This window comes from Micromys minutus, assembly GCF_963924665.1.
Source record: "Micromys minutus genome assembly, chromosome: 14".
NCBI classification, from domain to species: domain Eukaryota; kingdom Metazoa; phylum Chordata; class Mammalia; order Rodentia; family Muridae; genus Micromys; species Micromys minutus.
The window spans coordinates 15,338,274-15,350,637 of record NC_137983.1 but is presented as its reverse complement, the minus strand read 5'-3'; the positions used below and the strand labels follow the sequence as shown (position 1 = coordinate 15,350,637).

Genomic DNA, 12,364 nt, shown 5'->3' with positions numbered 1-12,364 from the left:
GAGGGAGTGAACGTCCCGGCCTATTTCTGCCCCCTAATCCTGCAAGCCACTGAATCTCCCCTTTCCAGCTCCAAGGCTTACTTCCCCAGTCCCTCTAGGAGCCTAGTGGGCTCTGCACCAATTCTACACTGCCCCTCCTTTTTGAGGGGGTGAAAGGCTGAACATTCCCTTGAGAGGTAAGTGGCCTGTCACTCTGTCCTGCTGTGCAGCTGTGATTGGCGGGAAGGACAAGTCCTCTGGCTCCGCCCCCGCCTGTCTTTGCCGCGCTCCGCTCTGTGGGATTTTTGCAAAGGTGGAGAGCGAGATTCTGGCTGTTGAACCTGGGGGAGCAGCATTTCCAATTTCGACTGCTGCTGTTCTTCCTCGACCCTTGCCAGGTCAGAGCCAAGAAAAGGCAAGTCCTTTTCTGCTGATAGAGCTTTGGGGAACTGTTGCTCAGGACCTCTGCACTCCTGACGCGTCGTCACAGTCTCACGCTTTTCTGTGGCTTCACTGTAAAATCACTCGCATGTTTGTAGCCCCGTGAATCCCTCTGCTCAGTGCTCAGAGGAGGGTTCCAGGAAAACATCAAGTGTTTGAAGAAGGGATTTGGAGTAGTGCGGGAGCTGTCTGAGGTGCTGAAGCTTCCCAAGCGTTTGTCTCCAGCAGCCCCAGAAGGGGTTAAATGGCACATTTTCACTTCTGTCTTTCTGGTCCCCCATGCCTTGGATAAGACTGTTTCCAGGATCGTGAATATCTTTCCCTATCATGGCCCACGTGAGACACTTTCGGACACTAGTTTCTGGATTTTACTTCTGGGAAGCCGCACTGTTACTGAGGTAAGACCGCATGCATTAACAATCTCATTAAGAGAACCCAATAAGTCAGTGTATTAATCTGCAACCACTTGTTAATGAGGAAGCTGAGTAATATGTGATTGTGTTCTGACTCACTGAAAGTATCGTTTAAATCATACTTATCTGTTTCAAAGAGCCTAGTTATCTATCTAGAAACATAATTTGTTATTTTTTCACTGGGGTTGTGTGTTTAAGTAACTTAAACCAAAGGACTTAAAAAAGAAAACAAATATTTTGCTTCTCACATATTTCTCATTAGTTTTCTTGGTAATGATGAATTATTTTTCCTGGGTGTTAATTACTTTAGAAAATACAAAATATTAGGAAATTAGAAATGGGGCCATCATTAAAATAGAAAGAGTAATGTAGAACATAAGCAATTATTGATTAGAAAAATGTCACTTTTAATACATGTAGTGATTAAGTCAAAAATAGAAACTTTAAGGTACTAGTTGGCAATGACCTAATTCAGCAATACATGGAGGCAAAATCATTAATAAATCATCAGCTATGTTCTGTGCCGACAGTTGTCTTTTGGATGAGAGTATAAGAAGACTATTAACTTGTAAAATTGTCTAGCCATGGAAGGTTTTCTGATGTCTCAATTATGTTAGGTAGGCTTTTTACCTTTCTGTACAGTTATATAGAAGATACTAGGTGAAAGTTAAGATAATTGAAACCTTAGTGTTCATTAAACACTGTGTGAAAGAAAATGTGTTCGTATGGATATTTAAACTAACAACATACATTTTTACATTGCTATCATCACATAACTACTGTGGGATAGTCACCTTTTCTAGAGTGTCAAAGTTAAATAACTAGGACCTGGAATTAACTAAGCATTAGCTGGGTTACATGTGATATAAGCATTCCTCCTTGTACTAGTAATTCCAGTTTATAATCTTTTGACTGTTTTAAAAGTGATTCACATATTGTTCCAGCATGCCTGTTTGTAATCAGAAATGGTTGAGAAAAATATTACATTTCCTACAAGCGCTGACTTTCTTTAAATTGAAGTCTTAACACATCCCAATCACTGAATTTTCAGTAAAAAGTGTATTAAAGTGATTTTATGGGTTTTGTAACTTTCAATTGACAGAGGTCATATATCTGTGGAACAGCCAAAACGTGTGCAGAGATCTCATGTATATGAATATGTTAAAGAAAGTGACACAAAATTCAGGTTACAATATGGGTTAGTGTTAAAATTCTATAAAAATGTCTAACATTTTCCTTGATTATTATTAAAAGATAAAAGATTTTTCTCTCTTTTATCAGAGCATTTTCTATGTTTCAGTAATTAATTTTAATAAAAATCAGATGATAATAAGTATCCTAAACTGGAATCATATGCCAGTAGATCATTGTTCTGTGAAAGCATCAATAACTTTTAAAAATTAAATATTTTTTGAACTGGTGATGGTCTTTAAAAGAGAAATTCAATAGGATTGAAAGAGTACCTTACTGAAAATGATGAAAAGTGTCTACATGGAAATATTCTTTGTTAATTAAATCTACCTATGATGTATTAATAAAAATTAGAAAAATGTGAAGATATTGATTTGAAATATGTTCTTTATTACTGCTAGCTATAGTCACATTATAGTCTTATTGGACAAGAGACACCATTGCTTTAACATTGTTATACTTTAGGAAACTCTTTCCAAGATAATATAGAGGCAACAGCAGCAACCAATCACCAAAATCATTTATAATGTTCTGGTTCAAATAACTTCAACTGGTTTTAAAAGACTTTAATAGTTCTTTTGAAAGTGTATAGATAATTCTAAAATTGATATATACATAAAATTAAGCTAAAATTTTCACAAAGGGAACAGACCCAGATGAAGAGATCACATAACTGCAATTAGCAGTAAAAATCAATACTAATTAGGTGTCTATACCAACCACCACCTTCATCTGCTTACAAAGGCATCACATTTCCTAAAGGTAAAAACTATCACAATTTATGTCACAAATATGTTTTTCTTGCATTTGGATTTTATAAATATATAAAAATTTAAATGTGATTCATTTTTCAGAAAGTCATACTTGTTTGATTATACATGATGCACATAGCAGAAGCTCATTCTCATTAAAGTATGGGAGCAACTTGTAAGACTTTGGACTATCAACTTACTCATTGCTCTCTTAATCGATCCCTGGACTATTTTCCAACTTTGACCTAATATAAGTTTACCATGAATATCCTTGAACTTAGTGTGATGTATATACTTTTCTTTATATGTATGTATGTATGTGAGTATTGTGTATTCAAGACTTGAGACTTCCTCTAGAAAAATTTCTGGATGAGAGATGAATATGGTTAGATGAGCATATTAAACTTTGGTAGAAATCATAATCATCCCAAACCTGTTATACCTAATTCTATTCCTATACGTGGTGTCTGAGTAACTCTTCTTTAGTAATAAATATCTCGGTTAGTGTTAAAATTCTATAAAAATGTCTAACATTTTCTTTGATTATTATTAAAAGATAAAAGATTTTTCTCTCTTTTATCAGAGCATTTTCTATGTTTCAGTAATTAATTTTAATAAAAATCAGATGAAATTTTAAGAACAAGAGTATTTATTATCACAAATCAATTAGAAATAGCAGGTCTAAAATATTTTGAAGAAAATTTAAAAGAAGATGAATTAAACATAGATTTAAATGGATTTATTTTTCAAACTTGTATAGACATAAACATTAATTTTTATTATTAAAGCTTTCACATTTTACTAAAATATTTCTGTTGCATTAAACACTTCTCATGGTTTAGTTTTCAGCCTAAAAAAATGAGGAACAAAACATTACTAATCATCTCTTTTTGAAATGCAAATGTGATTATTGAGAAGGACTTGCAGAATAAATGTCAAAGCATAAAAAATACAAGCAAATTATTCTTTAAGATGGTGGTCAGCAGACTATACCAGGTAATGTTTTAGTTTTCTACAGGTACACATAGCTTTACTAGTTGGATGAATTACAACATAATGTGGCTAAACCTGACTGTGTAAACTTCACAGGTCAATGCTAATGAGATGAAAAATGTCATGTTTTATTACTTCAAAGTCGCCCAAAACATTTTGTCATTTTGAATTCTTGGTTTTGTTTATTTAGTGCTTTGGTTATTGACAACAATCTTTTTAAGTGGCTTTGTGTAGTAGATATCTGTTTTCTTATGTAATGCACTAAAAGAATATATTTTTAATACTAAATTTTTATACTTAAGCTTTATTACATGGAGTTATATTGAATCAAATATTTTATACTCTCAATGAATTATAAATTACATACATGATTCTTCTGCTTTTCAATAAAAAAATAGAGGTGAATTATAATTTATCCTAGTCAATCTATGTTCCAGATTACAAAGCATGTTATAAAATACCATTTTTCTCTATAAACCTAATTGTTTTTATTCAAATAACTCTGTAGCAGTGTATGTCAATGAACTATTATGATCAATGTATAATATTAAGAATTTCAATATAATTAATTTATTAGATTCAGTTGTATGCTTGCATAACAAGCATGGTTAGTCATGCTTGATTGGGGAACTATTACCTTTCAAAGCTTGGTACTTAAAAAGTGCAGAAAAGAAATTGGGGTCAAGCTTCAAGAAACGTACAAGCACTGTTTTCAGGAGCTTGAGGCATGGAAGCAATTGAGAAAGTTTGACACTTGTTCTGAGTCTGGTCATATATTTGCTCAGTGATCAGAAAAGACTATTTTGAACTAGAGGTACTTCTAAAGTCACATAGTGTAGGCCTAGGCAATGGTTATTGCCGAAGTTAGTGGAAGAAATTCTAAGTTGTGATTTGAGATCATATTTTTGTTACAACTATTAAAACGGTTACAAAATAAAACTGCAAAGCCAGAGCACTAGAGATGGCTTTGTGGGAAGTGCCTGCGGCAAGGCCAGACAACCAATACTAACCCTAGAAATAATATAGTAAAAAGGGAGAACGACTCCTAAAAGTTGTCTTTTGACCTCCACATATGTGCTGTAGAATGTACATGCCTCAGTACATAAATACTCACATAAGCATACACGTACAGTCATATCCAAGTAAAAAAAATGTTAAAGAAATTGATAACAATAAAAATAAGGCCTACCTAATGTAGAGGAAATGTAATTAAATATGAATAAATTTACAATCAAATGACGTAATTATAACTCTTTGGTTACTATTATAGGGGTAGTGTTAGAATGTGGATTAAAATAGCCATGAGGGTTCTCCTTGAGAGAGAGTTTCCTTCAAAGTTATAGGTAATGACTATGTACTGTGGCCATATACAATGATTCTTGTGGCCTCAGATACTCAAGAGGCTGAGATCGCTGAGTTAATTGAACCGAGAGAATTCAAGATCAGTCAAGTGAAGATAACAAGTCCCAGTCTAAAAGCATGTAGGTTACCATAAGTTTGGTAATAAAAATTAGTTTATTCTGGAGTTCTTAGGAGTAGAACATTTACAAAGCATACATGAGGTTCTATTCAAAAAAGCAAATTTACAATTGCAACTTAAATCACAAAAAATAAATCTTTAATTGCATATTTGTTTTGTAATTTAGAAACTACATATGTGCATGTTTGTTCAAAAACCTTATCATAAATATTAGAATCATGCAGACTGGGACATTTTTCTAAAGGAGCATTGATTGTGTTTAGAACATTTCAAGCATGAAATGCTACCCTTATGCCCTACCATCCCTTAGGTCAGTAGAGGTTTGCAATAATTTAACTGCTTCCAATGGAGATGTAGCAAATGTTTACAAGAAGAATATTTTATAATATTTATAAGAACTTTCAGAAAGAGAAATACAAATAATACAAATGTAGGATGGAAATATGGCTCAGCAGTTAAAAACTCAAGAGTACAAGCTCCATGCCTCTACATTCATCTGCATACATATGCAGAAAAATATACACATAAACTTAGCTGTAATTAAGAAAAAAATAATAGAAAACACATGTATGTGCAATGAGATTGGAACAAAGGAAGTTGAAAGTAAACAACATTCAGCCAGGATGCCTTGTAGCACTGGAGCTGTAGAATGGATCTTCCCTAGCAGTCCTACCAAGCTTACCTGTCTATATTGAGTACCAGTGCTTACTGAAAACAAATATTAGAACATGTCTGCCTAGAAATGTGGTGAATTTATTCATTGTTTGTCTTTACTTTGCTGCTTCCCATCAAGGGTAGTACAGCTTGTAGCCTTGTTTAGCTTGAGGAAGAAGCCAGGAAAAGGAGATAGTGAGTTTCTTCAGTCTGGTTTTGGAATAGGAGTAGGGATTCTATGACAGAACAAACAAGATGTAGGAATCAATTGGTCAGCACAGCTCAGAGCCGAACCTCTGCTAAAATTGCAGGCCAACAACATGCATTTTCTAACTTAGCATTTAAATCCTCTGATGTCATCAGAGAGACAAACTGATAAGTAGGTGTGGCTCCATCATAATATCTGGAATGTATGATCTCCATGCAAAAGCTTCTGAAGAAAGTCTCACTGGTAAATAACTGGAAATTTAAGCTCTAGTACTAACCTTCTAGGTGCAGTTAATCACAAACACTAAGTGACTAGTAGTATTAGGGTGTTAATAAACGGAAGAATTTCAAAGACAATTGGTGAGGGCACACAGTCACATATATTCCACATTTATTATATTAAACCTTGAGATATTTCTGACAGTGTTACAAATGCTTAAAAAAGATTTATTTACTTATTTACTTATTTGTTTATGTGAGTGCACTGTGGCTGTCTCCAGACATGACAGAAGAAGGCATCAGATCACATTACAGGTGGCTGTAAGCCACCATGTGGTTGCTGGGAATTGAACTCAGGACCAGTGGAAGGACAGTGTTCTTAACCAATGAACCATTCCTCCAGCCCCAACAGAGTTACAAACTTAACTTCTAAGGTAAAATTATTAGATGAGGCTTAACATGGAGATAACTGAAGCATTGAACTCCTATTTAACTTTGGAAACATCTGAGAAACATTTACAATGGAAGGCTCTTTGTTCAGATTTTTTTAAAAAAAAATTCTTCACTTTTAGACTTCTTCATTATCCAAAAAATGTATTTTTAAAATAATTTTGATAATAAAGCTATTATTTTATTTCTTCTAACTAAAATAAGCTTAAGCTTGCATTCCTTATATTTTCACATGTAAAATTGGTCTTAAGAGTTTAGGTTTATTTATTAATTTCTCTCTAGAGTTTTACATTTCAAATGATATTCCTGTTATGTCTGAATCAGGATTTGAGTCAGGAGCAACTTTCTAGTCTGTTGTTCAATGCATGAAGATAAAACACTCCAGTTTAAAATTGCTTTGTAAATTTTACCTGCATCCTTCCACAGTTTTTATTAAACTGTGTTGAGTAATGGTTCCATTTTTTTCAAATATGCAAAGCATAGGTGCATTTTTTATTTTGATAGTTACTGTGCACACACAGTATCTCATATTTGTGTCTTGGTTTTATGCAAAATTTCTCTTAACTTAAAATTATAAGTTTATCAGGACAGGTTTATTTCTCAACTATGTTTTACCTCCATAATATTTAATTTAGTATCAGATATTAAGTAAAAACTCAACAATAGTTTTTTAAAAAGATACTTTCTGCTTATTTGTCGTAGTACATAAAATAAGTTTTATATTCAACATCTTATATACAATATATGACCAAACAAGTTATACTTTGGCAAAATTACCCACTGTGAGGTCAAAAAATGCACAGACACTGAAACCATTTAAAAGCTGTAATGAAGTTACAACTGTTTACTCCACAAAGACAATGGATTCTGTTATGTGATGTAACACAAAATATCACACGATTAATCCGTAATCATTGTTATGAATTCTTTCTTGGATCCTGTTCATTATTGCTTCTTAAGGATTATTTTCGATATATTATTCTAATTGTACCCATAAATTAGGATACCACAAATTTGCCTTTTGTATCTCTTGCATTTCTACCTATGTATGCATTTGCTCTTATGCATTAATGACAGCTTAATACTTTATAGTTTATACTTAATATATTAATGACATTATACAAGAAAACATATCTATGCAGCTTCCTTGAGTACCACATATTCTAATGGTTGCTACCCTGTTGTGATGCTTCTTATTCTAAAATGTTATGTTATATAACTTTGTATACTTGATACAATATAATACACTTATACAAAATTATATAGTTTATACAAAAGTCATAGCCAGGAGTCATAATTGAGAAATAAAACATATTTTTGATAATTTTGGATTAATTTGCAGGGGACTTTTATAAAAATAATTGCTTGAAAAGGCCATTTAGATTTCTTTAAATATAGTTTAAGTCATAACTACACTTACTAAAGTTACTATTGGACGACGGTCATAGTCTTGTGTATAAGCCTTTACAAAAGAACATTAGGCATACTGTAATTTGATGTATTTTTTATAATTTAGACTATTTTACTATGGACAATAAGCACATGTGGGATCTCATATGTAAAGTTATGGTGTCCTTCTAACTAAAACTAATCTCAGTATCTAGTGCAGGTGTTTTCCCTGGAAAGTCTTTTGTTAGGTAAATAGAGAAAACTGAGTATAGCCCTTACATAAAAATTTCAACAAAACTACAAAAAATTCTAGCAACAGACAAACTAGAGGAAATTACATATTGTCGGTACACTGTGAAGAATCAGCACCAGCAATACTTGACTTGAAAAATATTTTTATTTAGACTCTCCAAAAAATCACTTCAAGTGTGAGCCTGTGAGATCAACAGTTAAAACCTTGTCAAATGATATCCCCATACCTTCTGTGAAATGACTGAGAGAAACTGTGAATTCCTCCTCTATGGCTGAACAGTACTCACTTTATGTCACCATATCTAAGACACACTTCAGATCTCATCCCTAGTCTTAGTAGGGACATACTTTCCATAGCCCTATTCCAATGTCCCAAAAGCATGGTGGTTGAGCATGCCCCCTTCTGGAAGAGTAAATTCCTTCACAAAAAGGCAGTGACATATTCACAGACTCCCTCTGTGGCTTACATGATTATCTTGTACGTGAATTTCCTATTGAAAACCACTGCGACCTGTCTTTTTCCACTGCAAGAAGTGACTCTCAAATGCCAGTAAAACATAAACACACTTATGGAACAGACTTTTAGATCATTTGTTAATTTTGGTCATTTACTGTTGTGCATGCATGTGTTTGTGAATGAATGTGTGCATGGATTGAAAGGCAAAGGTTAATGGCTGTCTACTTTATGTAATGAAGGAGACATTTTTAACTGACTCTTAAAGAGTTAGCTAGGATACTGGCCCCTGCATCCCTACAATGCTGGGATTACAGACATCACCACACCTGGTATTTTGAAAAGAGTGCTAGGGTTTTAGACTCAACCTGATAACAAGTGTTAGGATAACAAATGCTTTACTGAGGGGGACTATTGCCCAAGACCCTCATTTACTTTTGATAATGCATCTGCATTGAAAAAGGAAAAACATATCCATGAGTTCACCAAGCAGAAGCCAGATAATGATCAATTGTTAATTAACATATTGAAGGTCACATTAAATTCTGTTGTATCTGTTAGAGCTCTCAGATCAGAGTAACTGCATGTTTCTGAGTCCCTCAAAAAATGAGAAATATTCATATCATATAATATTTGTGTTTTCACTTTTAATCTATTTGGAAGCATATAAAGATTCAGTTGCAAAGGACCTCGTTCTTTAGTTAACAGTTGATAATCACTGCAATATATAACTATAGATAACTAGAAAATAAAGTAACAATTACAAACATTCAAAACACAAGAAATATTTTGGGGGTTAGACACAAACAGAAAATATTCTTAAGGAAGATTTAAATGAGCACAGGACTCTGATGGGATGTGAGAAGGGAGAATGAGGGCCATTTCAAAGGGAGACTGTGACATTAGTATGGGCAACGTTTTCATAAGAAAACAAAATGGTAGCTACAGTCTGCTTCACAGTGACATTTCTACCACATTATTTTCTTTGAAACAAATGAATAATTTTGGGCATTTTATGACAATATTCCCCTGAAGTACTTGTAGGACATCAACAAACTTAAAAAAAAATCTTCTATTACAAAATGCTTTATTTGCCTTTCCTTGAATGTAAGGTAAGATCACATTCTGAAAAACCAGTGTATCTGTCTGTGTTTGTTATATGTGTTTTTTAATTTATATCATTTAAGTTCTATAGATATAAAGTTTAAGATGGAAATTTTAACTATGGGTATATTAAACAAACAAAAAATCAAGAAAGAAAAGTCAGGAATGTAACCGAGCCATCAAAATGCTTTCTGAACAAACAAAAGCACCCTGGTTCTATCTGTAGAGCCTTTGTAAAGCCTACTTGCTGCTGAGTGATTGCATCCATCTCTGGCCCTAGAGAGGAAGAGATGTATGATCTCAAGAATACATGGGCCAAGCACTCTACTTAAATTGATGAGATCCACTTTCCAGCGGTAAGCCCTGTATCAAAACCACATTATGGCATTTAAGGAGCATCAGCAATATTTTTTGACATTCTCAGACAAGCACACACATCCACACCCATAGGAACCTGTGTAGAAATAGAGTTATAACACACATTAGATGCAAGCACATGTGAACACACATGAGAACACACAGTAAGAGGTTTATAAAATTCATAATGTTGATAAAGTGATAATTTCTTGATTAAAGTTAAAAATGGAAATATCCCAGGCAACCTTAATTTTAAAAACTCAAACCTGAACCTTTGTAAAATTACTTACTTATTGATTACAGTTCTAAGATGCACTGGATGGTGTTTCTACTATACACACAATCATCCTCTCATAAGAAGAGATTAGTCTTCTTATGAACATACAAAAGAAACCTGCCTTATAGAGTGCATCCTGCTGTCTAATAAAAATACACTAACTTCTTTATGTCCTTTCCTTTGCCTTCTATTTTATGTAGTGAGGAAAATAGAAGTAGCAAAGATTATATAGATTAAAATAATGTACATTTCACCTTCAAGTTGTTACTTTGTAAGGATCATAAAATACTTGAAAAGACCTTTGAATCCTTTTCTTTTCTACCTTAACCCATTGGGATTTAGGATATCTCTTTCTTCCTTTAAATCCTCAACAGTGAGCATCATCAAAGTCAGTGATTCCACTGCAGATCTCTGCTGGTGTCTTTGAGATTATAGTAACATTGAGTCTCATTTTAGTCCCAATATTTCTCTTTAACCAACATCATATAAACTTCAACCTTTGCTTTACTTTAATATTTAAAAGTCATTATTTTTTTGTGTTTGTCTGTGTTCATATACAGATGTAACAATATCAAAGACCTAGAGAAAGCTAAGATCCAAGTTTGAAATATAATTTAAAAGTATCAAATCTTACATTTTGTCTGGTTCCTCATTTTTTGAACAACATGTAAACATTACATGTGGAGACAATACTCTAAGTCAAACTGCATTTTTTATTTTGAAAGGCTCAGTAACATTTCTATGGACTGAGTGATTGTTGCAACTATGCTGGCTTATCTTTAAAATGTAATGTATACAGCTGTAGGCACACACAGACACATTTTTATGCTGATATTATCAAAATATGATCACATTCCTGTAGTAGAACTATGTACTTAACATTGGAGTGATAACTATTGTTTGTTTTAATATATTTAGCCTGTCTTCTAAAGATCTACATTATAGATAACATCCACTACAGTCGTGTATATATAAGAGTTATTTAATTGTACCAAAAAGTTATCATTGTTTATCTCAGGTGGAATTTATTTGTAAGGGATAAAATAACATATGTGTTGAATAAAGTATGATCAATGCAATAAAATATTCTAAAACAAAGAGAGATCCATATATTAAAAATAGAAGTAAAAGCATTACTACTAATTTGCATGTGAAAAACAGAGAGTAACATAGGATAAAAAATTATCACACATGTGCAAGCATATACACTCAAACACACACACACACACATGCTGACATGCATGCAAAAACAGAAGGGGGACTGAGGATAGAGATGTGATATTAATGACTCTTGAGTTGTTATTGGAAAACTTCAGAAGTGTTTACAAGATTGGGAAGTAGACACAATTGAATGGTACTATTTGGGGCATGCAGTAATTTTAATACTTAATGATATGCATTTCCTTGCCATGAGTGAAAAGTCTTGTGATTTGTGTCAATCTGTGACTTGTGCTCTATTAGTCCTGCATTGATTCATATACTGGGAAATGAGTTCTGGCAACTAAGAGCCTACCTGTAACCCATTAGTTAATGTAGTTGAAAAAAAAAAGACCAAAATAGTTTTTCCATTTTTCTTGATTGCTTTATTTTACTTTTAATTTCTATCATTTTATTTTATATTTTTAATAAAAGAGATGTGGTAGAAGCAGGATATGTATGAAGATGCTCAGAACCTTTTATTAATTTTCTTATGTGCCTGAAACTAAGCCTATAGAAATGAAAGAAAGCTTGAGATTGTTCTCTATGGAAAAG

At 33.1% G+C, this 12,364-nt stretch overlaps 1 protein-coding gene across 2 annotated transcripts in view; it reads left to right on the top strand.

The window, feature by feature from the left end:
* Window positions 1–747: 747 nt before the first annotated feature.
* Window positions 748–12,364, top strand: part of GLRA3 (glycine receptor alpha 3) — a gene marked incomplete at both ends in the record, with an annotated part of 172,948 nt that continues 161,331 nt past the window's right edge. For both annotated transcript variants that reach the window (XM_080928701.1, XM_080928700.1), the window contains one exon: window positions 748–818. In XM_080928701.1, coding sequence (XP_080784827.1) covers window positions 748–818 — 71 coding nt within the window. The remainder of the gene's footprint in view (window positions 819–12,364) is intronic.